Source organism: Aspergillus ochraceoroseus (assembly GCF_002846915.1).
Source record: "Aspergillus ochraceoroseus IBT 24754 chromosome Unknown P175scaffold_12, whole genome shotgun sequence".
Lineage (NCBI taxonomy): Eukaryota > Fungi > Ascomycota > Eurotiomycetes > Eurotiales > Aspergillaceae > Aspergillus > Aspergillus ochraceoroseus.
Window position 1 is genome coordinate 93,080 of NW_024468487.1, and position 25,239 is coordinate 118,318.

Consider the following 25,239-nt stretch of genomic DNA (forward strand, 5'->3'; position numbering starts at 1 on the left):
TGGGAGTCTAGTTATATTAACTGGTAAGAGTACTGGATGTACCATTTTGGCCCGGAAAAATGCAAGGAGGATATTTCCTCAATCAGGAAGGCGGTGACGATCGCCTTTTCCACCCAACGGAAAAAAAACCCGCCGCCATTATTTTATTATGTATATCATTGTTTCTCTTCCATCTCAAGAAGTACCCGAGTCTCTATTTTGTCCATATTCTTATTCTCCTTCTTTTATCCCATCCTTTTCTACAGAGTATTTACTATTCCATCGTTAATCCTATTCTTTTCAGCTGCTTGGGTTGATTAGGATGATGTGTTGACCCCCACTCTGCCATCATACAAATCCTCCTAATTTACACCACGCTAACCACGAACTGCTACCCCCCTTTTGTCCCACCATCGATCGGTCTTCTCTCGAGCTCCTTCTGATCTTCCCCTCCGATCAATTCATCTTCTCCCACAGTCATGTCGACGACTAGTAGTCCTGTGGACAAGAAGCTCCCCCACCGCTCGTCAACTTTGAGGAGCACCATCAGCGGTTTCGAGCGCCGCGCCTCAATGAGTGATGATGAAGCAATTCCCGGCTCCGACAGCAATGAGGTATGCACACTTATCCTCAACCCCCCCCCCCCCCCCTCGTATTATCAGCGAAGTCTAATGTCGAATTGCGTGTCTAGACTACCAACCTTCTTCTTGAACGTCTCAGAGCCTGGAAACACATGTGTGGATACCTGGAGGATTATGTTTCTGCCACTTCAAAGGTGCAGAAATCCATGTCGAAGGATTTTGAGAAGATTTTAAAGGTGCGCACCGCTACTCGACACCCTCACCTCTTGACAAAAATACTGATTTTAGGGAACTTGACAGACGGTGAATGAACCACTCAAAGAAGGCCACCATTTTTCTCAGAGCGCGGGAGGAGTGTCTTCCTTCTTCGAGAGCGTCCGTTCCAACACCCAGGTACGGGATATTCTGTCGCGGCAATTACTAATGTCGTTTACTAAACTATGGTTCAACGTGTAGGGAATGGCCAACCTGTGTCTTGACGGCGAAAGAAATCTCAAGACCGTTGTGCTTCCCATTCTGGAGAAGCTCCACAAGGATATCAAGGTCAAGTCGAGCGAGCTTCAGACTGGCGCGTCAAAGGGTGCGAAGGCCGTCGAACGGGCCCGGAATACTACCCAGAAGCATATCGATCTCCTCACCCAGAACACGTCTGCCCTCGATGCAACTTCTGGAAGCAAGGTGGACGCCTCGCACGATCCATATATCCTGCGCCGTGGCGTTGTCCACCGCCTGAACAAGCAGGTTATCGAGGAAAATAATAACCGACAGGATATCATCGTTGTGCAGAACAACTTCCAACAGTTTGAGGCACACATCCTACAGACCATCCAAGGTGCCCTGGAACAGCTCGTCGAGTTCATGGGCAATCAGTCGGATCGCCAGAAGACCATGTATGCCGACATGCTCGGCACTGTGCAAAGGATCCCCCCCGATTTCGAGTGGGTGAATTTTATCACCAGAAACGATTCCACCCTGGTCGACCCTGATGCGCCACCACGGTCGCTCGCAAACATCAGCTTCCCTAACCAAGATCATCGGACAACGCAGCCGCTGATTGAAGGATCCCTAGAGCGTAAATCTCGTACAGTCCTTAAAGGCTATAGCACTGGTTACTATGTCATCACCCCCGCCCGCTATCTCCATGAGCTCAAAGACAACGACGACCTTCGCAAGGATCCCAGTCCTGAGCTGTCCCTGTACCTCCCCGACTGCTTAGTTGGAGCCATCGATGGCAACAAGTTCACGGTCAAGGGCAAGGACGTTTCGGGTGGTGTCGTGGGAAATGCTTTCCACGCTAGCTCTGAGTTGAGCTTCAAGGCTCCATCTGCACGCGATGCAGAGAAATGGTGGAATATCCTTAAGGATGCCACCCGCGGCCCTATAGCCACCACCGTGGCCGCCGCCGCCGCCGCCGCTGTGTCTCCCATCGTGCCTAGCAGCCCTGCAGTTGCTACTCATCAGCCGCCTGCCTACCTGGAAAAGGATTCAATCCCCAGCAATACGGCTGCCACAGCTAGCAGCGTAGCAGAGACTGTAACATCTCCTGTATCAGAAAAGGTAACGGAGAAGGCTACCGAAGTTGCTACTGAGCACGCTTGAATGACATTACCAAGCATAACGAATTAAGAACATAAATGTCTTTGCTTTTTTTTTTTAAATACATGAGCTATATTTTGCTTCTCACTAACCTTATATAGTATCATCATGCATTTTTGTTTGCCCTTTTGGGTATCTGTTAATAAAAGATAACCAGTTTATATCCTCTGGATATTCATTGTTTGGCCTTTTTTTTTTTTTTTTTTTTTTTTTTTTTTTTAAAAAAAAAAAATTTGGAGAAGAGCTACCAAGGTTGTGATTTCCCTGGTATACATGCAATGTAACTAGTATATGTAGTGCTATGAAAGACACGAGAGACAAAACACTCCAAATATGCTAAAATTCTGAACACCAATCCCGATACATGTGGGGTGGAAGGTAAAGACGATAGGATGAGTATGAAAACGCTGGAGAAGAAATTTTTTTTTTTTTTTTAGGAGAGAGAACAATGATGGAGGGTTAGGAAATCATACATGAACATAGGGTTATTTATTCATATTCACATTTACAAGACTGGGTTGGTGTGCAACGTAGGTTATGTTAACATTGAAACAGGGGGTACATGGGTACATTTAAAAGAACATAAGAGTGGGTGGAAGTGAGAAAGGGGTGGAGGAGACGAGAGGAGAGAAGAGGGAAAGAGGTTGGGTCCGGTTAGAAGTCTTCAGGGCTCTCGAGATCCTCGAGTTTCTGGCTGAGGAATCTCCCCAAAGCTGCGGATTTGGACTCCAACGCGAGAAGAATGGAGGGGGAGGCGGAGAGGTTGAGGCTGGAGAGGCGCGCAAGGTCGCGGGAGCGATCAACTTCGTATTGCGATTCGAGTAGAGCGTCTGCGATGTTATCGAAGTGATGGTTGCGGGAGGCGGCGCTGTTCGGGGTAGTACCATTGGTAGGTGTGGCAGACGTGCCGTTGGCGCTAGTGGGTTCTGCAAGTGCCGGATCGTCGACATTTGCTGACGAATCGTCGGGGTTGGCATTTGCTACGTCCCCTGATTTAGACGGCCCGACGGCAGCAAGAAGGACCTTGTCCGCAATCCTGGTCACGACTGCAACCAGGTCATCAAGCTCAAAAACAATTGAACCTACACCGCCCAGGGATACAGACTGGGCTGTGACATATGATGACGGGTGACTGGCTGGGTTTACACCGGTGAGATTACCACTGGAGGCGTTCTTTGCGTAGCATGTATATGCGGCTCCATAGGTAGCGCTCAGGTTACGTAGTTGTCGGGAGGGGAGAGAGGAGGCATAGGCGAAGATGGCCCCATTGGTAGCAAACACTCTACAAGGACAGGTCTAGTCAGTAGCAAGATCGCTCAAGGAAGACGATAGGAAGAATGTTTCCGTACAGGATGGAGGTGATTTCCGGTGGGGAAAGGTTGTCCTCTAGGAGGTCGCTGAGGGCCTCTGCATCCAGCATTTTGATATCGGGAAGACCGGGAATCATGGTGTCGTCGTCTCCAATGGTGGTATCCTCTTCTGAATGATCGTCGTCTATCTCCCAGCCCTTGGAAGGGGGCCAAGAACAGTCTTCGGGGAAGAAGAAAGAATTATCCCAGTAATCCCTATCGTCGTAGTCGTATTCGATAGGTTCTTCTGAGTACTCGAGAAGATTCTGCGCGTACTGAACCTGGCTGTGGGCCCAATATGGATGATGGTAAGGGTCGTAAATGCCACCAGGTTTAGAGGTTGAAAACCCAGATCGAACTGGATGCTCAAATTCAGCCATGTTGCCGCCTTGGAGGGTGATGATGATAGGGGAAGATGAAGGGAGGAGAATCAAGAGGGAACAACAATATATGAAGCGCAAGGCAGATAGATAGTAGAGGAAGAGAGAAGACCACGGAAGATATTGGCCCTGAGTCCACACGAGTGCTTACTATAAGTAGTGACACGAGGGACAGACAAACAGGGGGGGGAGCAAGGCCTTTTTCACTAAGAATCCAGCCAGGGAATGAACGGGGCGCTCCAAGCGGAGTTTAGCCTTAAGATCTCCCAAGTCATTGCATAAATGAAAAATTTAAGAACGTGGGGAGCCAGGCTGATGCAAGTCAGGGAATAGGACAAGGCTACATACAGGTGTCGTGGGCAGGGAGGAGCCCAACTGAGCAAAGCCACCAAATGAGAGGAGGAGAAAAATCAGAAAGAAAACGAAACAAACGAAACTAAAATAAAAATTGGGGCCAAATAAAAAGAAACGAAAGGAGAAAGGAAAGATAAAGCGTGGACTAAGGGTGTAAGTTGCGTGGAATGACAAGAAATGTGGATAGTCTTTGGGATAGAGATGGTAGCAGGACGATGATTTCTCGGATGAGTTGGGGGAAGAATATCAGAAAAGAGAGATGCACCTACCACAGAGAAGATCAGTCTACCTGTCACCCGCCAGGTGGAAAGTAGATTAGATAGGTCAGGTTGAGGATATATTGAGGATATGAGGTTGGATTCTAGATTCTTCCTGTCCTTTAGTTATTTTTGTGTCGCTCGAGAGCTTACGAGATAGCCAGATTGGGTATAGTTGCAATGCTGCCTTATGCCCACACAAAAAACGTCAGCCCATATAGAATTAACAGAGTATCATAATAATAATAATATAAATCATAACTCTTCACAAGGACTGGCTATTGATCTGTCTGATTTCAGGTCACGCGGCATCTTTTTATACTTCCGAGGCATCTACCTATGATATCTATCCAACGGGGCAGATTAGTGACAGTAGGTACCTAGTTAACTATTCCTCCAGTATTCTTAATATCAACCGGCCATATTCCTGTTACCTGATAGAATGAAGATATATTAGTCGTCGCTCTCCCCTTCATACCGTCCGAGCTTTTCTCGTCCAATGAAGCTCTTCAGAATCGAAAAATCTTACCCCCCCCTTTTTTTGTGTTAACCGTGACTGCCGCGTGCTCTATTGATGACCTCCTCAAGAAATAGTAGCGCATCTGCTGGTAAAAATCCCGTACAAAAGCATGATTTCTTTTTCTCGGCCCTCTTTTGATCTCCTGCAGCAAGGTCTAGTCTGGTGTACCTAGTCGCTGAAATGTCAGCCATCATCAGTGATTGGACCGCACCATTAGAAGCAAAACTTAGCTTGAAGAACTCGAGAGCAGGAGGGGTCTCTTGGTCTTGAAGACGTTCAGGGATTCTCCGACAGAAGAACGGGAGAACCCCTGTAGTTGAAAATCCACATGGGTTGATTGTGGATCGTAGAATTCAGGGTGTGGCGTGGTTGCCCCGATTCTTCCGTAACTACTATCTGGTCTACCTCCCTAGGATGTATCATCACGGTATCACCTGGTAGGTAGTTAACTAAGTAGTTAAGATGATTGGATTAGGTATAATGAGAGGATACTGACCTGGATAACACCTCAAATTCTAAAGCAGATCGATTTACCAATGACGGAAGAGCCTGATACCGGAGACAAAAATCTTCCCCCCGCCCCCCACCTTTAGACTCATTCACCTTCCTCCCTCCTCGATGCTCGCTAAACGCGCTCTCTCGTCTTTTCCTACATCCTTCTTCAGCATCTTCGTTCCAAGATTTTCCATTGTCCCAGGTCTGCATTCCTCCCCCACTCAGGATGCTGCCGGAATACTCACATGCGTGCGCTAGGTGCAAATCGCTCACTCGCAACCATGGCTACCGATACATCCAAGTATAAACTCAATCGTTAGTATTTTCCTGCTTTGTGGCCACATTTGGGCCTCATCACATGGTGTTGGAAATGTTGGGCACTGACAGTGGCTCATTTATCACTACGCAGACACTATGATTCGGGTCAAAGACCCAAAGAAATCATGTGAGTTTGACGACACGCTCATTCCTCATTCTTTGTCCCGAGAATTGTGAGATTTACGAAACCTTGGGGTTGTCTCGGTTTAGTGGAATTCTATCAGTTTTTGGGCCTCAGCCAGATTCAACAGCTAGACTTTCCGGAGAATAAGTTCTCGCTGTATTTCCTTGCCTACAGCGGGCCAAACTCGTTGCAAGGGGACCGCCACTGGACGGATCGCAACGCCGTGTTGGAGCTCACCCACAACTATGGCACGGAGAATGACCCCAACTATAGCGTGGTTAACGGCAACACTGAACCCTACCGCGGCTTTGGACACATTGCTATCTCGGTTGACAATATCGAGCTGGCCTGCCAGAGACTCGAGGATGCTGGATACCCCTTCCAGAAGAAGCTCACGGACGGTCGGATGAAGAATATTGCCTTCGTCAAGGACCCCGATAATTACTGGGTTGAGATTATTCGCCGCGCTGATGAGAACCTCACCACTACTACGGATCCTAGCAGGTATCGCCTCAACCACACCATGCTCCGCGTCAAGTGCGCAGAGACAAGCTTAAAGTTCTACCAGGAAGTCATGGGCATGACGCAGGTGCGCATGTCCGAGAACAAGGATGCCGCCTTCAACCTTTATTTCTTGGGATATCCCGCCTCCAACCCGAAAGTGCAGGAGGGCGCTAGAAACCCGGTCGCTGAGTGGGAGGGTCTGCTCGAGCTGACCTGGAACTACGGCACCGAGAAACAGGAAGGAAAGGTCTACCACGACGGCAACTCTGAGCCTCAAGGATTCGGTCACATCTGTAAGCGGACTCTATATCCTTGCTCCTCCTCTTTCGAGCTTTTTATCTTTTTTATCTTTTTTTTTTTTTTTGGTGAGACCTCTGCTAATATAAGCCATCTCTAGGCATTACTGTGGATGACCTTGATGCGGCCTGCGCTCGGTTTGAATCGTTGAATGTCAACTGGAAGAAGCGGTTGACCGATGGCCGGATGAAGAATGTGGCCTTTATCCTGGACCCTGATGGCTACTGGATCGAGGTGGTTCAGAACGAGGCGCTGAAGCGTACCAGCAACTGGTAGGCGGGGTTCTCTTTTATCTGGATCTGGGATCTCGGGACAACTCCAGGATTACTCTATATATGATACGGAAAAATTAATGAGGATTATTTTTTCTAAAGTCTGAATTCCAAAAGTCTATAATCCAGAGATCAATAATCAAATAGTGAGGGTTCCTCCCGCGGGGTTTCTTTCCCGGATGGGATCTTTTCCTATAGGCGGGACTAATATTCCTCAATTGATTGATTACCGCGAACACTTCTCTAGAGGAGAACGAATGAATGCTTCCAAGGTTTCCTCCTCCCTTCCCTGGACTTGGTTCTTCTTCTGCCCCCGTCTTTATTCTGTTGCACTTTCTCCATATTGCTTCACTACCCTCGGATCAGGCTACTATGTCGTCTCGGACGGAGAAGACCAAACGACCTCCCCGTAAACACGTCACGACGGCTTGTGTTCCTTGTCGGGAGAGTAAAATCAGAGTACGACCTTTTGTTGCTGTTGAGATTATTTTTTTTTTTTAATAGCCTCCCTGCGGATGGATTGAGCTACGAACTGATCGGTCTTCAGTGTGACGGCGCTTCCCCGCGTTGTCACAATTGTGAGAGAAAAGGGAAATCCTGCAAATATCAGCATGGTGATGACAAACGAAAGTACGGAAGTAAGGTCTTGAGTGCGAGTTCGAGAACTCGGAACTAACCATTCCCTCATCAGAGTTTCTCTCCGCGCAGCAACCGAACTGTTCTCTGCTCGGATTGACCAGCTTTGTCAATTCATTTACGACCATGGCTTGGACCCCCCCGCCATGAAACTGGAGGATGAGTTGGGTATCAACAGAGTCCTAGAGACACTTCGGATTCCCCATGGATTGGCTAGACGAAAGGACCCCCCAACCTCCGACAAGCAGCATGTACCTGTTTGTCATAGGCAGTCATCCACCAAGGAAAACCCCGTCGAAGATGCACCCCTGTCGCAGAACATCTCCGAAACCCCGTATCCTGCATCCGCTGCGAAGAACACCATCCGGGATGCGATAAGCCTGCTTGGGTTTCAGTATCCCCAGTCTACATGGGACTTGGCTTTCCCTCCTGCTGAGAGCTTGGATTATTCCCTATACGCGAACATAACTGGGGGACATCCGTTACTCTCAGATACTAGCTTTAGCCCGGACAGCCTGCAGCTGTCTCCAGATGTGGCACAGCAACCAGGAGCCCTAACTCTGTACGGACAGACACAAAACGATAAAGACGAGGAAAGCGATAGTGGCGAGGAAGACGAGGCAGAGAAGGATGTCATCGAACAAATATCTCATCGCATCGGAACTTTGAAAATCGCGGGAGACGGACACCTGCGCTTCTATGGTGCCACGTCGAATCTTAATCTCGTGGATGTATCTGCTACCCAGCAACGCCAGCGCCCTGATGCACGTACCGTTCGTCACGATGGCCAGGACATCTTGAATCACCTCCGGGTCGGACAGCCTGTAGACCAGGCTCTGGAGGATCATCTATTAGAGCTCTACTTTACATGGCAGAACAGCAGTACGTACGTGGTTGATAAAGACATGTACATGATTGCTCGATCAAAATGGAGAGATGAATTGGACGATACCCCGTTCTATTCCGAGGTTCTCACCAATGCCATGTAAGTCCAATATCCCGTCTTCTTCTTCTTCTTCTCTTTGTTGATTGAGGGTTAGGTGCGCCATTGGAAGTGCCTTTGAAGCCCGATACCACGCTACCTTCATTACATTTCCTAAATCTCTAGCGGAGTTCTTCGCAGACAGAGCCAAGGCGCTTCTGGAAATCGAGCTAGACTCGCCTTGTGTTGCCACGGTGCAAGCGCTTGTAATTTTAAGCTGCCACGAGGGATCTTCGAACCGGGATGCGCGCGGGTGGCTCTATAGTGGTATGGTTGTTTCAAAGACACCGTAGACGTGGCACATTAACCCCAGCCTAGGAATGTCGATGAGACTTGCATTCGATCTTGGATTGCATTTGGACATGACCCCATATGTTGAGAAAGGCGATCTGAGCACTGTCGAGGCGGATGTACGACGCCTAGCGTTTTGGGGGAGTTACTGTGCGGACCAGTGAGTTGCTCTCGATTCTCCATAAGTGGCCTGTGCATGTCTGACTTTGTATAGTTTCTGGGGCTTTTATCTGGGGCGGCCTTTCCGGATGAATGCCGGAGATATCACTGTTTCCAAAGCAGCGTCGGACTTGATTGCGAAAAAAGAAGGCACCTGGCGTCCCTATGGGCTTTCAGTCAAATCAGCGATATTCAGCAGGGGATTGAAGAACCCGAACGAGTTGATCAGCAGACAGTTCGCTGTCCTGTGGGAGATTATCTCTCCTCTAGGTCATATCCTGTATGCATCGAACAGATTGAAGTCTAGAAAGATAATGGAAAACTAACATACGTTAGATATGGACGCTCGGACATTCCGCGCCACGACCTCCAGAGACTTTGTTATCGTGTGACAGAAGATCTGTTTTCGTGGAAAGCCAATCTGGCGTCCACTCTTGATATTGACCTTGCCGATGATTCGGCGCCGAAACTGCCTCACCTCTTGATGTTGCAGTATGTATGTCCCCGCAGATCATACCTCCCCCGAACAACAGCTAACCATATCAGCATGCAATATCACCAGATCGTCCTCTTTGCCCACAGACCCTGGGTTTCCAAAAGCTATATCCAACCACGCAGCCCACGCCAGGGGCCTGGCTACCACCATGCTCGGAAAATGTGCATCGAATCCTCAATAGCCATCGCCCGTCTGCTTCACATCTACGAAAAGCACTACACATTCCGCCGCATGAACAACCAAGTCGTCGCCATGATCTTCAGCGCCGCCCTCATGCTCCTCTACGTCACCATCTCAACCACCCCGCTCTCCAGCAAAACAGGCTTCGAGATGAGCGACCGCCCCGAAATGATCGCCCACTTGAACCTTTGCTTCCGCGCGCTCGACGAGCTAGGCCAGTCCGTTGAAAACGCCAAACGAACCCGAGACTTCCTCGTCGCTCTCCAGCGTCGCTGGCAAGCACGCATGCGCCAGTCAGGAGCCACGAAACGCCAAATGAGCAGCAGCAGCAGCAGCAGCAGCAGCAGCCACGCTCTGGCCCCGCATTCGTCCTCCCCAAGAGTCCCAGATGCAGAGCAGCTTGCCTCTCGTAAGAAATCCAAAGTCACACCTCCGGGCCATCCCAGACATCCTCAACGCGCTTCCGCGTCGTTCTCCGCAATCCCGAATCCGACAGCCACCACGACGGCGTTGTCTTCGCTAGAACCTTCGCTTCCCCACAGCGAACCACCCCAGCACTCGACTGGTATAATCTCAGCCCATCAACTAAATTCCTGCGCGCCGGGGGGGGACCTCGATTGGATCAGGGACTCGGATCTCCGGCTCCTCTCGGAGAATTTAGGAGACGTATCTCCATTCCCACCACTGGATGGTCGCCATTCAGATGGCGACGAGGGGGGATTCCCTAGTCTATCTGATCTCGAGTCTTGGTGGGAATCCCCGATGAATGGAAACGCAGGCGTAAGTGCAGACGGAGGAGATGCGCTTGGGGATTCCTCGGTCTCGATCTAGATATATATGTATACATCAAGCACATTCCCTTTCTTTCTTTCTTTCTTTCTTTCTTTCTTGGTTTATCATTTCTGTAAAGATGAATAGAACAGTAATCCTCCAATTTACTATATATAGTTAGAATATGATATTAGAATAGACATTGCTTATATCTAACCCCCCCCCGCCCCCTTTTTTTTTTTTTTTTTTTTCTTTTTTCTTTCGGTTTCGTTTTATATCGTACGAGGTACTGCACTCAAATGCAGCGGAGACTCCAGTATACAAGATGAAAAACAAACTACAGAAAAGGTATAGTCTTACGCATTAAGCATCTGATTTTAGAATCTTGCTGAGCCACTCGCCAGCTCTGGACTCTGCGGATTCAAGCCAGGAACCGGGAGGGAGGGAGGTCTGTCAAACCCAGCCAGGGTGTCGTGGACAGGGGTTGGAAATTGATACATGATTTGTTGGCACTGGTCTTGACTAGAAGCTCGGAGCTCGGAGCCCGAGGCGGTAGTTTGATCGTAACTACGGTGGAAGACGACGTTACATCTGCCAGCGTACGGGCGGAGCTGAAACTGCCTTCGGAGGACTTATGTATGGAACAGGGGGCCCCGTTGGCAGCCGAATGATCACATTGGCTTCCTGGACGGCACTTGGTATAGGGTTGGTTGTTGGCTGAACCACACTGGGCAGTTGCAGAGCAGATACCGTCAGTGCCGTCTTTCAGATCATTGGCCAAGTAGCTAGCCAACAATTTCCACATACCTCAAAGAGCCACATGTCCGTTGCTCCCTACTGCAACATCAACATTGCCAGTGATGCAGCTGGCGGAGGCATATCTGAGCCAGCGCGGGGATGAGAATGTGCGATTTGTGGGCTGGGGCTGAAACCGAACAGCTAGCTAAGGGGAAGTGTGGCAGTGGGAAAGCAGTAGCAAGCTTAGCAAAGGTGAACCGATCAAAGGAACCGACGGAATCTTGTACTTGATGACGCTAAGCTGTTTCGGGTAGAGTCGGATTTATAGTTTATCCGATCGGGGTGGAGTAGATGCTCTGGAGTACCTCGTAGAGTCAATTATGGATATCAAGAGATAGAAATGAGAGGAAAAGAAAGAAAGAAAGAAAGAAGGAAAAAGAAGATGATACTCGGTAGGATCGAACGCGCAACCTCCATTAATAAAGGTTGGGCAAAAACTTTGATTTTTTGGTTACTCAGTCACTCATTCCACTGGGCCAACTGATCCAAACTGTAAGAATGCGTCTTCAACGACGCATAAAAGATCAAAAATACAAGAGGATCCTCCAACATGTAGATATATATAATTACTCAAATTGCATGGCATGCAAGCGCGATCCCTTTTCAGAAGTAGCGCTGACGGCCGGATCATCCATGTCAAGAGCTGCCTCGGTCTCATCCTCGGCAACAGGCCGGACAACCTCCAAGGACAACATCTCATCCTTGGAGTAGACCCGCAGTCCAACCACACATACTGCATTCCACGGGTCAGTCTTGCAGTCTAGATCATCACAAGTCGAAGCTTGGGTGCTTTGCGTTCGCACCACCAGTTCCTCAGGAGGCATATCGATATCCGAGTCGAACTCGAATCCTTCGAGTAGCTCCGAATCGCAGGTGCGGTTGTGCCGATGCCGTGGGCGTAAAGAGTATGGTAAGCGCTGGCGGTTTCTTCCATTTCGTGCCGAACAGTTATCTGGCAATGGGTAGCGTGGGGGGCTGTGGACGTCTTCGAATTTGATGGACGGAATCGAGTTGCCGTCTGATGGGTTCGCGGCAAAGCCATCCTCACTGTGTCCGTTCAGCTCCGTCGGTGCTTGGACAGGACCATCAAGCACTGGTGCGGTAGATTGAGGTTTATCGTGCTTGCCGTTCAGGTGAACTTGGGCTATTTTTTCGGCGAGCTTTTCGGCTCTCCGCTTGCGAGCGGCAATCTTCTGTTCCCGAATCCACTCGCGCTGCAGCCTCCTTTTGGCCTCCTCGCGGGCTTTGTTGCGTTCTACAGCTTTGCGATGTTCTTCTCGTTCCTCCCGTTCTCGCTTCTCTGCCTCAGTCTCCACGACGATGCCCTTGGCGTGGGCTAGATCATATGAGAGACCAATTTGGACTAATTTCTCGCGCCGGATGGGGGCCAGGCGCTTGACGGACTCTTCTGTAGACTCGACACCTTGGCACCTGTAGGCAGTGATTTTCATCAGAACGTGGTAGGAACCCGGTTCTAGATCAACCTCTGCGTTGGTGGATCGACAGATGAGAGAATTATTGTGGCTGCGCACAATGTAGTCATCTTCACCCTCTTTTTGGAGGCGGAACTTGATGACAAAGTCATACTCGCCAATAAGGCCTTTAAAATACCGTGCATCCAGCTGTTCCATGTGTTAATCAAGTCCTCGTTGGTTTCTCTGGCACATTCTATATGGTAGGGCGTCTTACCTGAGATAGGGCAAGTATTACAGGGCCGGGCTTGGTTACATTCACCTTAAACTTGGTGGTATGATAATCTGCGGACCAAGGAACATGGAGACTGGTCCATTGCTGCGTGACTGTCCATTCAGGACCAAAAAGGCGAGTGCGATCGAAATGCTGGTACTTCTTCAAGAGGTCTTTGTATGAAATCCAAAAGAACTGCGACGATGTCATCAGAATCATGTACAGCCCAGGAATCCAAGGTAACTATCAGGGGGACTCGTACACCATCGTTACCAAATTTATGCTTTAGTTTCTCCATCCACTGCGGTGTCCACTGCTCAGAGCCATCGCTCCAGGGACCACTCCATTCTTTCTTACCCCACGGATTTCTAATTCATTGTAAGTGACAATTCGGAAGGCAATAATCGTGACTCAAAGCGTACCTTAGCTTGATTAAGCGTTCGCCATCGATCTCCTTTGCATCCATGATTGAGTATGAATGGTTTTCGGAAATGCCCTTTCTATCTCTGGGCGGCCCGTGGTATTTGGGCGAAAGCCAGTTGGAGTACAGACCAGTGCCGCAGCCAAACAAAAACTCCTTATTGACCTGCATGAGTTCTTCTTTCCAGAACCTATCCTTGTCCAGGATATTGCTAGTGAGTACATCCGATGTTACTCCACCGGTCAGATCTTCAATTGCTTCCCTAGGACAGTTTTAGTAAAGCATCTATACAAACCTCAAGGGTATAATATTTCTTACCCCACGAATCCCCCCTCAATTGCAGAATAGTCACCGTGGGCTTTTGCATACGCCTTCTCCAATAAAGGAAGCCAGGTCTCGTTTTCGTCCACACATTGAGCAAAGTACAGGGCTCGTGAGCCAGTCTGCCAGGCCTTGCGATACTCTTCCTCGGTGTCACTTCGGTTGATGTCGTCCCAGATGGGACGTTCATCCACCGACTCATCGTAGTCAGCTGCTCGTAAATAGAGCTTGTCGTCCACGATGCATTGCTGCCAGTCACCGTCTAGAATTTTCTCTTAGATTCCGTACCGAGCTTTGGCGTACAGAGCAGCCATCCACTCACCTCGGTAGAACACAAATCCGTAAACTCCAACTTGCTCATCCCTTCGTACACATATTTTGTCTATCAATCCCTCCTTGTTTCCTAGAGTGCAAAGTGCCGCCATGAACCAGCAATCGCCATCGCGACCCTGACGCACGTCCGAAGCGGTTGGCCCATTTACGTAAAATTGTGGGTTTTCAAAGATCTCCTGTACATTCATATTCAATGAGTAAAGTGATTCCCACGGAGATCACCATAGTTGGCGTATTGAGGTAAAATCAACTCACCGTCACTCTCTTGACGCCCCTTGGGCGCATCTCATCATTGGGGACATCAAGTCCGTCGAGATAGTTTCTTCGCCCTGATTTGAGGTCCATCTCGATGTCGAAGTGTGGATCGGAATACTTCTGGTTGATTCGCCTGCCTTCCTTCGCAATGCGATCTACAGCCCGTATACAATCCCTTCGGGCTTCTTCGTATGATTTCCCGGCATCCTGGCCCTTGATAATGCCTTTGGGGGTCCTTGCTGCTTTAGAGCGTGCGTACGGATTATCGGGCAAAACAGTGTACACTTTCCCCGGGAATTTGCTGTTGAACTGATCCCAGAATTGCTTCACAGTTTCTTGCGGTGCCTGCCTGGGCCTTCCGCGAATTCTGCTCCCAGAGCGGGAGGAAAGGGGAGGGGTATAAACCATGTCGCCTAGATCGTCTTCTGGATCGAGGTTTGCCATGGATGATATGTGTTTGACTTGCTTTTCAAAAGTATGGAATGGGGTGGAAGTTGTCTATTTACACGGGCGAGAGAGATAATAATAATAATAATAATGCGCAGGAGGGGGGGAAAAAAAAAGAGGATAGCACTGACACATAAAACTACTGACCAAGTGCGCAATCCATTGCTTTTAAGAGTATCGCTTGTTTCGTAAGTAGTAGCCCCCGCATGCCCGCTTTGGCGGCTGAGCAAAAACATTCAAATTAAGGCTCTTGGAGAGCAGCGAACTCCAATGGCCGTACATCATGCAGCTAACCAATCGGCATACGGTATTCTTTTTGACTGGGATATGGCATTTTGAGATAAGCAAGTTCTGGTTCGAGATCGGTGTTTCATATGTAGACGGTGCTTGGCTTGAGCAGGCCCAGGAAACCCTTATTTTATCAGCCGGGGCGGAGCACGGGTCCATAAGGGTTAATTTCAGCTATCAGTAAGAATGCCAAAGTGGATTGGAATCAGCTTTTGGTCGAAATTTCTTATGTTTGATGCTGACCGGCTGTCATCTCCTGGGGCCGAAAGGGGCCAAAACACCGTAGACGGTGTCTCTCTGCGCGACGTTGGGACGCTAGCCAACAGGACTCGAGAATTGTCCCGGCCAAAGTGGAATAGAGATGTGGAGGGGTTGAGAAAGAGCAGTCACAAACTAGAGAGGGACCAGGCCAAGAACACGAGAGTTAATTTGGCGGAATGCAATTGCCCAGACATGTACTAGACAATTAGGCCGTTTCCAAGTGCGTCTGCTGAGGGATTCAGCAGCAGAGAGTTTTTCCGTTTGGGCTCAACTTTTGAAACCAACGGCTAGAAGACGACGATAATTCACGAATCAGATGGGTTTGGCTGCAAAGGGGGGAAAAAAAAAGACGGCTAACCCGAGGCTGTGTTGAGCTGAGGCCCTGGATAGTCTGGCAGGGCTGAAAAGTTGTACTCTGTAAGCAGCCAATCCCCGATCAGCGAAGGAAATCAACATCGGTCATGGCCGGCCCGTTATTCCTAAAATAAATTTAGGCCCAGCCGAAGGAGCGTTAGAGTCATCCGGAATATACCTATGCAACATGCAACCTGCAACAACAGCGGGCAACGTCAATGTATCGCAATAATAAGGAGGGAGGATGAGGGGGTCGAAGTCAGAAGGAAGAGAATCCAGGCCAAACACGTGCCAGATGAGCGTCCTGATTGAGTGATGAGACGGAAGAAAATATAAAAAACCATTGCTTGGCTTCAAATATTACTAGGTAGAGCTATTATAAATTTCTGTCGTCTTAACTATTAACTCCTGTCTTACTCTTCTTTTTTACTGTTTCAGGATTGCTCTGCCCGAAGGCATTGAATTCATGAAGCTGGGTATGTACGATGCCAGGGCAAAACAAAAAAACAAAAAAAAAAAAAAAAAAAAAAAAAGGGGGAAAAGGAAAACACAGTCCTTAAGATATCCAGTAACCTAACTTCTTTCCTGCCAGATCACTCCGTAAACAACGCCACGAACAAAAGAAAATGCAAGAAGTAAAAACAATGCAAGACGGGGGGAATAACACAGGACTGGGCAGAAGTTGTGAGCCAACAGTAGGGAAGAACAGAAGAATGGAGCGTCTGTTACGCAGCCCTGACTCATCTCGCAGGCGCACCTGCCACAGTCCTCCACGTACATACATAGATTACATATAAACGAAAAACTCATGAGTCATCTTAATCAGTGAAATCCATTTCGCCGGGTGCGCCCGGAGTAGTATGAGCTGCCATGCTGGAAGTACGGGTGCATGCAAGCCTGCTTGGCAGAGATTCGATGGGCGGGGTCGTATTCGAGTAAGGCTTCGAGAAGGTCGAGGCCGTCCTCTTCTAAGCCCGGCACAAGGTTGCGGGCCTCTTCGCGCTTCCACTTGGGGAAGGTGGGTTTAAAATCAGGGAAGGAAGTGACACCGGGCCAAGTTGCTTCATCCGGGGTACCAAGGAGTCTGTGTGGAAGATGGGGATGTCAGTACCAATATTCTGAAACGCCAAATGGGAAGGGGTAAGGAGAGGGCATACCGGAAGATCTTAAAGATCTCATCAATTTCCGAATCGCCTGGAAACAGGGGTTTGCGGGTGCACATTTCCGCGAAGATGGCACCACACGACCACATGTCGACTCCGGTAGAGTATTGACGTCCACCCAATAGGATTTCAGGGGATCGATACCATAGCGTAACAACCTAGACGGGTTTAGCAAATTATCCAGGCTGGGCCAGAGGAGAAGTAGGTACCTCATGCGTGTAGGTTCTAAGAGGAACACCAAAGGCTCTTGCTAGTCCAAAGTCTGCAAGTTTCAGGTTGCCATCGCGGTCAATCAGAAGATTCTGGGGCTTCAAATCTCGATGCAGGATTCTGTGGCTGTGACAGTAACGAATTCCCTCCACCAGCTGCGCCATAAACTTCTTCACCATCGCATCTCCCAGCCCCAGGTTTCTACTCAGTGAAGAACCATCTGGCAGGGCTCTGCCACGTCCGCCTTCACTCACGGGGAGTGCTTCCATATATTTCTTGAGATCGAGATCCAGGAATTCGAAAACCAGATAGAGTTTGTGGCCATCTGCATGCACGATGTTGAGGAGCCGCACAATGTTGGGATCGCTCATTTCCTTGAGCAGGGAGATTTCGCGGATAGCGGTGCTTGGAACACCTTCATCTTCGGCCTCGAGTCGGATCTTCTTCAGGGCAACGATACGGTTGGGATGTGTGAGCTCACGGGCCTTGTAAACAACACCGTAGGTTCCTATGATAAAACACCGGTGGCGTTAGGATTAAATTGCACACAAAACCATTTCTTATCGAAAGCGACAGGCAACTTGAGATAAAAAGAAGAGCCAGCAGCAGGTAGGATCATCAGTGTTCATCACACAACATACCCTCGCCAATTTTCTCAATCTTCTGATAATTCTCCATATTGACCGCGCTAAATCTCCACTGCTCTGTTCGAGAGACAAAAAGACCGCACAATGGTAATTAATATATGTCGGGGGGGGGTCCAAGGGAAGAACGGAGCAAAGTCAACGTGTTGTCAAAGTCCACCAGCGCGCGGGGTGCAGGACACAAGACAAAACTGCACGGGGACAACGACGGTCTTTGTGTTGTGTTGCCCGGGGACGAGGAGCAGGAAAACAACGGCCAGGTTTCAGCGGCTGCGAGGAGGGACTCGGAATTGGATTGGACTGGGATACGCAGCAAGGGAGCAGACAGAGAGAATCAATTGCCGACCAAGGACTAGCCAATTCCGACGACGGCTTGTCTGTACCTACCTAACTTACCTGGGATGGGTCGAGGCAACGAACGATTCTTAATCTTGGATTCTTGACTACTGTTTGGGATGGAGTCTTTTTCATCCCTGGTGGGGGGAGGAGGGAGCGAAAGGCGGTCAACCAAAACGGCTGTACACAAACAAAACCCGCGCGTCTTGGGTAAGCGGTGAGCGTGTGTCTGACTAAGGATAGCACCTCCCGCGATTCTTGTTTCGTCCCAAAAGGGGAATTCCTGGCAGAATCCTTGACCTACCTCAGGTAATTATCGAGGGAGAGCCTCCAGACAAGTGGATACGCCTATCAAGGGTACAATTATTGAAATATGATCCGATGTACTAGTCTGTCGCTCCCTCTTCTACCCGCACCTTCGGGATTTATGATATAGAGGAAGCATTGGGTTATCCCGCGGTGAACCGCGTCCCCTCCTCCACAACCCCATTCTTCCCAGGGAAGGCTCATCATCCATAGGTTATGCAAAGTACCAAAGTAATACCTGCAATGCGGGGCGGCACACAGGATCATCGATGGCCATGGCGGTGGCTGAGATGCAGTAGTTTAACAGGAGTAGTTCGTAAGTTATGATGATACTATTGACCAAGTCTATCTATGCTCTATGCCCTGCATGTCTGGGTAAAGAAAGTGCTATGAGATACGCTCAACGCCAGAAGAAATGCCACTGGGGAGTGCCGTAAAAATCAAACCTGTTGCTTTTCGTTGGTACCGGTTTCACCGGATCGCTTCGACTCGACAGCTGGAACTGCCGTCTCCGGACTTGCCTCTTCTCCCGTATTCTCAACATCAGGAGATGCTCTCCTCTGGGCTTCCTTTTCCTCCGCTAATTCGCTAGGATCCTTGGGTCTTTCCAGGCCACGGTCCCGAATAAGAAAGCAAGCCAGGAAAGCAACCCCAATCAATGGAACCTGGAGAACAAACACGGCGTGCGATGCAGCCGTGTACGCATGAATGATCTGATTCCACACCGGGTCCGATACCGATGACCTCGATGGAAGCGTGTACGTTGAATGGATATGCTCATACCCAACTGGGAGATGAGAGCGGAGGGTTGCCTGCAAAACAGCTCCGGAGACAGCCAATCCGCACGCACCACCGAGACAGCGGAAGAAGTTTCTATTTGAGATGACGACTGCTCGCTGACGCTTGGTGCAGTGTGCTTGGAAAGCAACGAGAGTAGGCTGAAAGGTACATCCGATACCTACGCCCGTGATGCCGGCAATCACGGCGATGACAGCGGGGTGGGTGTTTTGTCCGAATATCAAGGTGAGACCGGCCCCTCTGGTGTGAAAAATTGTCAGGATGTATGGCCAATCATGTTATAGTGCCATGAGGCGATGGGACGGTTTACTTACAGCGTCCAGAGTGCGAACCCAACCCAAATTACCTCTCCGTAACGCTTGCATCGCGAGATATACTGCCCGGACAGTACGGAGGATATCGACTGACAGGCAACCATCGGAGCCGTGAGCGCTGCGGATACAATTGGCGACCACTGGCGAGCATTCTGATAGTACAGTGGGAGATAGTAAAGGTAAGCTTGGTAGACTGCCCCTAGGAGGAAACTTTGTAAGAACAGGGCAACAATCACTTTGTTCTTAAAGAATTCCACTATAGGTCTGTTAGTAGTCATTACTCAAATTGACTAGGTTGGAGTGTGATTCGGTGCCATACTCGGTAGCATCGGCAGGATTGCCACCTTCCATTCAATACAGACGAATGCGATTAACGACAAGCCACCAATGACAAACATGCTAATCACCATTGGCGAGTCCCATTCGAAATACGAGCCACCGCCTGAAATGGGGATCAACAAGAAGATAATTCCAATTGACGAGGCCAGAATTCCAAAGTAATCAATGCGCTTCAAGTTGGCACGCAGGCTGTCCTTCGGTGCGCTATTGGGGATCAGGAAATAGCCCACAACGATCGAGCATGCGGCAAGTGGTGAGATGAGCCAAAAGAACCCTCGCCAGGTTGCCTTTAGAATAAAAGCTGCCGCGAGAAACGGACCCACGACGTTGGCAAACCCGAGGGATGCTCCTAGGATACCCTGGTATTTGCCTCGTTGCTCGAGAGTCACCACATCCGACACGATAATCATGGCTAACGAGCTGATGCCACCCCCGGCGACACCCGCCAACCCACGAAAGACATAGAACATGGCTGCGTTCTGGGAGAGACCGCACAACAGGTCCGCGATACAGAGCAAACCCAAGGCGGATAAGTACACAACCTTCCGGCCAAAGATATCCGAGAGTCGGCCGTATAACACACTAAACATGGTGTTGGCAATCAGCGACGAGGTACCGGCCCATGAGATTGTGTCTTTCCCATTGAGCGCCGCTGCAATTGTCGGAAGGGTGACGCTGATGCCATTCTGGTCGACAAAGGATATGAACAGAGAGATAGCTAGGCCCGCAAAGACCACCAGTAACTTCCCAATTGGAAGGATATTGGTCTGATCATGCAGGGCCTTTTCTGCTGCGAGCTGTCGGCTCATTTCTCTTCTCTACCAGCTCTTGTCTATCAGCATAGAAGGAGGATGGCGCTTGACCTAGTATGGCAGATAGCCCCGAGGGCACTTCCAGCAGATCCTATTAATATATGAGAAGAAGAAGAGGAGGAACTACCAGGATCAGGAAATATCCTCTTGAGTCACTAGCATCTATTTATCAGTACTATGATCTTGTATTTGTCGGAGTACATGCCGACAAAACCCTACCTCTGTGCGGTCAGGGAAACAACCGTAACCACTGGCCCTATTTCTGACTTGTCTTCTAATACACCGGATACACCGGGGACGTGGACGCCTGGGTTTCATTCAAGAGACTCCAATTCTTCGTTTTTCAGTGGTGATTCAAGTGCGGCGGGGATCTAGTTTGTCGGACCTCCGAAGGAAGTTTTTGCGTTCGGCACATGTCCGGGACCTCCGACAGCCATACCTTGCCGTTCCGCAGCTTTTTCCGCAGGATAAATATCCAATTGACACTCTTGTTTTTTTTTTTTTTTTTTTTTTGCTATTTTATTTAAAGAGAAGGTTGGTTAAAATCAAGCCAAAGTTCCTGGACCCTCCGTATACATAGTTCGAGGAGTAGAGATTACCGAATCGGGTGAATGTGATTCCACTGACGGGGCTCACGGAATGCGGAGAGAACTTCTCTCCCCCCTCCAGCATCTACAGAGTAGATCTACAGAGTAGATCTACAGAGGTTAAAATATAAGAAAAATAGAGATCTATCTTATTGTAGGGTTGCAGGACAGGTCAGGTGACGTCAGGTGAGGAGAGCCTCGGTATCATGCGGGCGGAGAGGCGGTTAGAGGCGGCGCGATTCCCGTCTATTCGTCTTCTTATGAGGTCCTTCAGCCCTTCATCATCTTTCATCCAACCTGAGGAGGAATCTGAAAGGAGTTCATTGCTGCAGTTGCCCAAGTATGGCCTTCACAGTCTCAACAGGGCTTACTGCCCGCGTCTTTACCAAGCGCGCAGCTCTCTCCGCATCTCGTCACTATCCAAGGCCATTCAGTGTTGCCCGCCCTGTGCTCAAGGAGATCCAGGATGCCTACATTCTGAGCGCTGCTCGAACCCCTACTGCAAAGGTTCATCCCTACTTGTTGTTTCCGGGCGCTTTCTGCTGATAACCCTGATTAGTTTAATGGCTCCTTCGTGTCAGTGTCTGCACCCCAGCTCGGTGCCGTCGCCATCAAGTCCGCTGTGGAGAAATCCGGGGTTCCCGTTGAGAAGATCACCGATGTGTATATGGGAAATGTGCTCCAGGGCTCAGTCGGTCAGGCCCCCGCTCGCCAGGCTTCTATCTTCGCGGGATTGTCTCCCACAGTCGAGTCGGTGACAGTCAACAAGGTCTGTGCTTCTGGTCTCAAGGCTGTGGCGCTCGCTGCCCAGAACATTCAGCTCGGCCTTGCTGAGGCCCAGATTGCTGGAGGAATGGAGAACATGTCCCGGGTGCCATACTACCTCCCCCGTTCTAGTCAGCTCCCGCCCTTCGGAGAGATCAAGCTGGAGGATGGACTCATCAAGGATGGGTTGTGGGATGTCTACAATCAGTTCCATATGGGAATCTGTGCCGAAACCACGGCCAAGAAGTACGAAATCTCCAGAGAAGCCCAGGATGCGTATGCGATCTCATCCTACCAGCGAGCACAGCAGGCATGGAGCGAAAATAAGTTCGCGGAAGAGATTGCCCCGGTGACCGTGAAGAGCAAGAAGGGTGAGGCCGTGATTGAGCGTGACGAGGGATACGAGAACTTGCGAGTCGACAAGTTGAAGAGCCTGAAGCCGGCCTTTTTGAGAGACGGTACCGGTACTGTGACCGCTGGCAACGCCTCCACTATGAACGACGGCGCATCAGCCCTAGTTCTGGGTAGTAAGGACATTGCGCGCGAGTTTGGGGCTGGCAAGCGTGCTCTTGCCCGCATTGTGTCTTCCGCCGATGCCGCCATTGACCCTGTGGACTTCCCCGTGGCCCCAGCGAAGGCGGTCCCAATTGCCCTGGAGCGGGCTGGGATCACCAAGGAGCAGGTTGCGGTTTGGGAATTCAATGAGGCATTCGCTGCTGTCATTGAAGCCAACAAGAAGGTTAGTCAAGCCTGCCAATCATCAGTTCGTATGAAGAGCTTCCTCCCCCTAACTGTTGGATAGATTCTCGGTCTACATACCGCCCGGGTCAATCCCCTCGGAGGAGCCATTTCTCTAGGACACGCCCTCGGCAGCTCAGGCTCCCGTATCCTGGTGACGCTGCTGCACCAGCTGCAGCCTGGCGAGTATGGGGTTGCTGCGATCTGCAACGGGGGCGGAGCTGCCACTGCCATGGTGATTCAGAAATTGGACCGCGTCGACTAAGCTTCATCTTTCTTTCCCTTACGTTTTCCTTTTGGCTTTTGGACCGTCGCTTTAAATCACGACCTTTCGTTTATACCAGCGGCATCTTGACCAGCAATCATATGAAACCCTACGCATCTGTACATATATCCGTATGAATTGATGGAAGATCCATTGGCAGTCCTTCCTGGGACGTTTATTTGGAGTATTTTTTTTGTAAAGAAATGGAGCCCTTAACTTCATTGGAAGGAAATTCCCCTGCAAGTCGTTAAAGCGTTTAGCCGATGAACTGGAAATCGGCTGTGGTCGGCAGTCGTCGCCACAACCACATCCCGGAGAATGATTGGGAAATGGGAGAAATATTAAGAACATCATCATATCATGGCTTTGGGATGTTCTTTTTCTTCTCTATATCCCTCCATAAGCCTGTTTTCGTGAGCCAGCGCAGTGATTTTTCTTCTACAACCCCGCCTCAAACATGGCAACTCCCGGCCTTTTGTATGTGACGATGCAGCCTCGTCCGTCCCTCCCCGCTGCCCAGTTTCACGACTGGTACAACTCCGAACACGGTCCGCTGCGTCTACGCTTGCCCTTTGTCACCAATGGCTTCCGGTATCGCGCCGTGGATGCCCTCGAGCCCGAATGGGTGGCGCTGTACGATATCACCGACATGGTCGAGCTGACCCGCGAGCCCTACCTGGCTCTGCGTGGGGATGGCATCAAGACCGCACGCGAGAAGGCGATCATGGCCCAGATTGACGTCGGCCGGAAGCTCTACGACCTCCTCCAGGACGAGAAAGCCGCCGATTACCAGCCCCTGGAGAACATGCCCGACACCTCCGCGCCCGGCCACGTCCTGATTTCCAACACCACTACGCTCCCCGCCGACCCCGCCAAAGAAGACGAGCTGAAGCGCTGGTACAAGGAGGAACACATCGGGAGGCTCGCTCGCGTCTCCGGATGGCGCCGCAGCCGGGTCTACGTCACGGCCGCCATCGATCCCACGGCGCCCCGCGAGTTCCTCGCCCTGCACGAGTTCAGTCCGCAGAACGGCCTCGGCAGCCCCGAGCACCAGGCCTCCACGGACACCCCCTGGCGCCAGCGCATCAGCGAGATGATCACCCGCAAGACCCGCCGCGTGTACAACTGGGCCTACACCTTCGGGCCTGCGCCGCGCGAGCTCTCAACCAACAGCATCATCACCGCGCCCTGGTCCTCCAACGACGGCCGCACCCGCACCCTCCCTTCCGCCACTGGCCCCGCCGCCGTCGAGTCCTTCATCACCACCCCCGACGGCGTCGACATCCCCTACCGCCTCGAGGGCAGCGCCGACCCGCACAGCCCCGTGATCGTCCTCAGCAACTCCATCCTAGTAGACTACACGATCTGGGACGACTTCGTGAGCGGCTTCCTCGGCCAACCCCAGAACCAGAAATTCCGCATCCTGCGCTACCTCACCCGAGGCCGCCTCAGCCACTGCGGCGAGGCCCCGATCACAATCGACCTCCTCGCCTCGGACATCATCGCGCTCCTCGACGCGCTCCGCATCCCCAAGGCGATCCTCATCGGCGTGAGCCTCGGCGGCGTCACCGTCCTCAACACCTCCCTGCTCCACCCGGAACGCGTGAACCGCTTCATCGCCTGCGACACGAACAGCGCCGCCCCGGAATCCAACCGCAAGGCCTGGACCGACCGCGCGGCCCTCGCGGAATCCGAGGGCGCCGTGGCCCCCGAATCCCACGACCCGATTATCGGCGAGCGGCTCGCCGAGGCCACGACCCGGAGATGGCTCGTGCCGGAGTCGTACGAGACCCAGCCCCAGGTTGCGGCGCGAGTCAAGGCGGCCGTGCGCGCCAATAGCCTGGTCGGGTTCCAGAGGGCCTTGCGCGCGCTGTGTGCGTATGATGTGCGCGAGCGCATGGCGCGCGCTACTGTCCCCGGGTTGTTTGTTGCCGGTGAGGGCGACGGTGTCCTCCCCAAGACTATGCTGCAGATGGCTGCGGATTTGAAGGGCCATGCGGAGTTGAGGATTGTGCCGAAGGCTGGGCATTTGCCTATGGTTGAGCAGCCGGCTGCTTTTATCGAGGTGATTAATGATTTTATCCAATAGGTACCCTTTTTTTTTTTTTTTTTTTGTTTATCCTGATGTGGTCCATGATATATACATACAAATATATATATATATATATTTGTAAAAAGAAAAATAAAAACAATATATGATTGATTTTGTGTACGAGGACGAGTATGTGTATAGTATGAATGTAGACCATTTAAGGGT

At 50.5% G+C, this 25,239-nt stretch overlaps 9 protein-coding genes across 9 annotated transcripts; 4 read left to right on the forward strand and 5 right to left on the reverse strand.

The window, feature by feature from the left end:
• Positions 1-179: 179 nt before the first annotated feature.
• P175DRAFT_0487892 (PH domain protein) lies at positions 180-2,336 on the forward strand. Its single transcript, XM_040895684.1, has 4 exons — positions 180-593; positions 671-796; positions 861-953; positions 1,017-2,336. Exons 1-4 carry the CDS (start codon positions 459-461, stop codon positions 2,157-2,159), a joined length of 1,497 nt encoding a protein of 498 aa, XP_040748419.1. The 5' UTR covers positions 180-458; the 3' UTR covers positions 2,160-2,336.
• A 474-nt stretch (positions 2,337-2,810) lies between these two features.
• P175DRAFT_0536229 (uncharacterized protein) lies at positions 2,811-3,885 on the reverse strand (the record flags this gene model as incomplete). Its single annotated transcript, XM_040900294.1, has 2 exons — positions 2,811-3,438; positions 3,506-3,885. The coding sequence occupies 2 exons, from the start codon at positions 3,883-3,885 to the stop codon at positions 2,811-2,813; spliced, it is 1,008 nt and encodes a 335-aa protein (XP_040748420.1).
• A 1,749-nt stretch (positions 3,886-5,634) lies between these two features.
• On the forward strand, positions 5,635-7,030 carry P175DRAFT_0512530 (lactoylglutathione lyase GLO1; the record flags this gene model as incomplete). Its single annotated transcript, XM_040898685.1, has 5 exons — positions 5,635-5,713; positions 5,770-5,826; positions 5,921-5,956; positions 6,040-6,750; positions 6,855-7,030. The coding sequence occupies 5 exons, from the start codon at positions 5,635-5,637 to the stop codon at positions 7,028-7,030; spliced, it is 1,059 nt and encodes a 352-aa protein (XP_040748421.1).
• Positions 7,031-7,398: 368 nt separating this feature from the next.
• P175DRAFT_0446999 (transcription factor domain-containing protein) lies at positions 7,399-10,601 on the forward strand (the record flags this gene model as incomplete). The annotated part of the gene is made up of 8 exons (XM_040894376.1): positions 7,399-7,485; positions 7,574-7,656; positions 7,718-8,647; positions 8,703-8,911; positions 8,963-9,095; positions 9,150-9,374; positions 9,431-9,586; positions 9,641-10,601. The coding sequence occupies 8 exons, from the start codon at positions 7,399-7,401 to the stop codon at positions 10,599-10,601; spliced, it is 2,784 nt and encodes a 927-aa protein (XP_040748422.1).
• Positions 10,602-10,685: 84 nt separating this feature from the next.
• P175DRAFT_0109748 (uncharacterized protein) lies at positions 10,686-11,625 on the reverse strand. Its single transcript, XM_040892358.1, has 2 exons — positions 10,902-11,625; positions 10,686-10,708 (listed from the first exon to the last, which is right to left on the reverse strand). The coding sequence occupies exon 1, from the start codon at positions 11,344-11,346 to the stop codon at positions 10,963-10,965; it is 384 nt and encodes a 127-aa protein (XP_040748423.1). The 5' UTR covers positions 11,347-11,625; the 3' UTR covers positions 10,686-10,708; positions 10,902-10,962.
• On the reverse strand, positions 11,626-14,884 carry P175DRAFT_0109747 (calpain-like protein). Its single transcript, XM_040892357.1, has 7 exons — positions 14,356-14,884; positions 14,090-14,276; positions 13,765-14,029; positions 13,448-13,708; positions 13,288-13,393; positions 13,029-13,220; positions 11,626-12,961 (listed from the first exon to the last, which is right to left on the reverse strand). The coding sequence occupies exons 1-7, from the start codon at positions 14,797-14,799 to the stop codon at positions 11,906-11,908; spliced, it is 2,511 nt and encodes an 836-aa protein (XP_040748424.1). The 5' UTR covers positions 14,800-14,884; the 3' UTR covers positions 11,626-11,905.
• A 1,349-nt stretch (positions 14,885-16,233) lies between these two features.
• Positions 16,234-18,088, reverse strand: nimX (cyclin-dependent serine/threonine-protein kinase CDC28). The gene is made up of 4 exons (XM_040892356.1): positions 17,720-18,088; positions 17,078-17,586; positions 16,863-17,026; positions 16,234-16,789 (listed from the first exon to the last, which is right to left on the reverse strand). Exons 1-4 carry the CDS (start codon positions 17,754-17,756, stop codon positions 16,528-16,530), a joined length of 972 nt encoding a protein of 323 aa, XP_040748425.1. The 5' UTR covers positions 17,757-18,088; the 3' UTR covers positions 16,234-16,527.
• Positions 18,089-18,804: 716 nt separating this feature from the next.
• P175DRAFT_0446917 (putative MFS transporter) lies at positions 18,805-20,624 on the reverse strand (the record flags this gene model as incomplete). Its single annotated transcript, XM_040894370.1, has 3 exons — positions 18,805-19,402; positions 19,477-19,732; positions 19,796-20,624. The coding sequence occupies 3 exons, from the start codon at positions 20,622-20,624 to the stop codon at positions 18,805-18,807; spliced, it is 1,683 nt and encodes a 560-aa protein (XP_040748426.1).
• Positions 20,625-21,556: 932 nt separating this feature from the next.
• On the forward strand, positions 21,557-25,071 carry P175DRAFT_0512535 (uncharacterized protein; the record flags this gene model as incomplete). Its single annotated transcript, XM_040898686.1, has 4 exons — positions 21,557-21,721; positions 21,774-22,718; positions 22,782-22,910; positions 23,476-25,071. 4 exons carry the CDS (start codon positions 21,557-21,559, stop codon positions 25,069-25,071), a joined length of 2,835 nt encoding a protein of 944 aa, XP_040748427.1.
• Between the last annotated feature and the right edge of the window lie 168 nt (positions 25,072-25,239).

What these genes read in the sequence shown, in the direction of transcription:
- P175DRAFT_0487892 (XM_040895684.1), top strand. Translation starts at nt 459, where the DNA reads ATGTCGACGACTAGTAGTCCTGTGGACAAGAAGCTCCCCCACCGCTCG. An exon ending in CCGGCTCCGACAGCAATGAG is followed by an intron (nt 594 to 670) that starts GTATGCACACTT and finishes TTGCGTGTCTAG; the next exon opens with ACTACCAACCTTCTTCTTGA. An exon ending in ATTTTGAGAAGATTTTAAAG is followed by an intron (nt 797 to 860) that starts GTGCGCACCGCT and finishes GGAACTTGACAG; the next exon opens with ACGGTGAATGAACCACTCAA.
- P175DRAFT_0109748 (XM_040892358.1), bottom strand. Translation starts at nt 11,346, where the DNA reads ATGTGGAAATTGTTGGCTAGCTACTTGGCCAATGATCTGAAAGACGGC.
- P175DRAFT_0109747 (XM_040892357.1), bottom strand. Translation starts at nt 14,799, where the DNA reads ATGGCAAACCTCGATCCAGAAGACGATCTAGGCGACATGGTTTATACC. An exon ending in ATTGAGGGGGGATTCGTGGG is followed by an intron (nt 13,709 to 13,764) that starts GTAAGAAATATT and finishes AAACTGTCCTAG; the next exon opens with GGAAGCAATTGAAGATCTGA. An exon ending in TAATACTTGCCCTATCTCAG is followed by an intron (nt 12,962 to 13,028) that starts GTAAGACGCCCT and finishes CACATGGAACAG; the next exon opens with CTGGATGCACGGTATTTTAA.
- nimX (XM_040892356.1), bottom strand. Translation starts at nt 17,756, where the DNA reads ATGGAGAATTATCAGAAGATTGAGAAAATTGGCGAGG. An exon ending in GATTGAGAAAATTGGCGAGG is followed by an intron (nt 17,587 to 17,719) that starts GTATGTTGTGTG and finishes GTTTTATCATAG; the next exon opens with GAACCTACGGTGTTGTTTAC. An exon ending in GAGATCTTTAAGATCTTCCG is followed by an intron (nt 16,790 to 16,862) that starts GTATGCCCTCTC and finishes TCTTCCACACAG; the next exon opens with ACTCCTTGGTACCCCGGATG.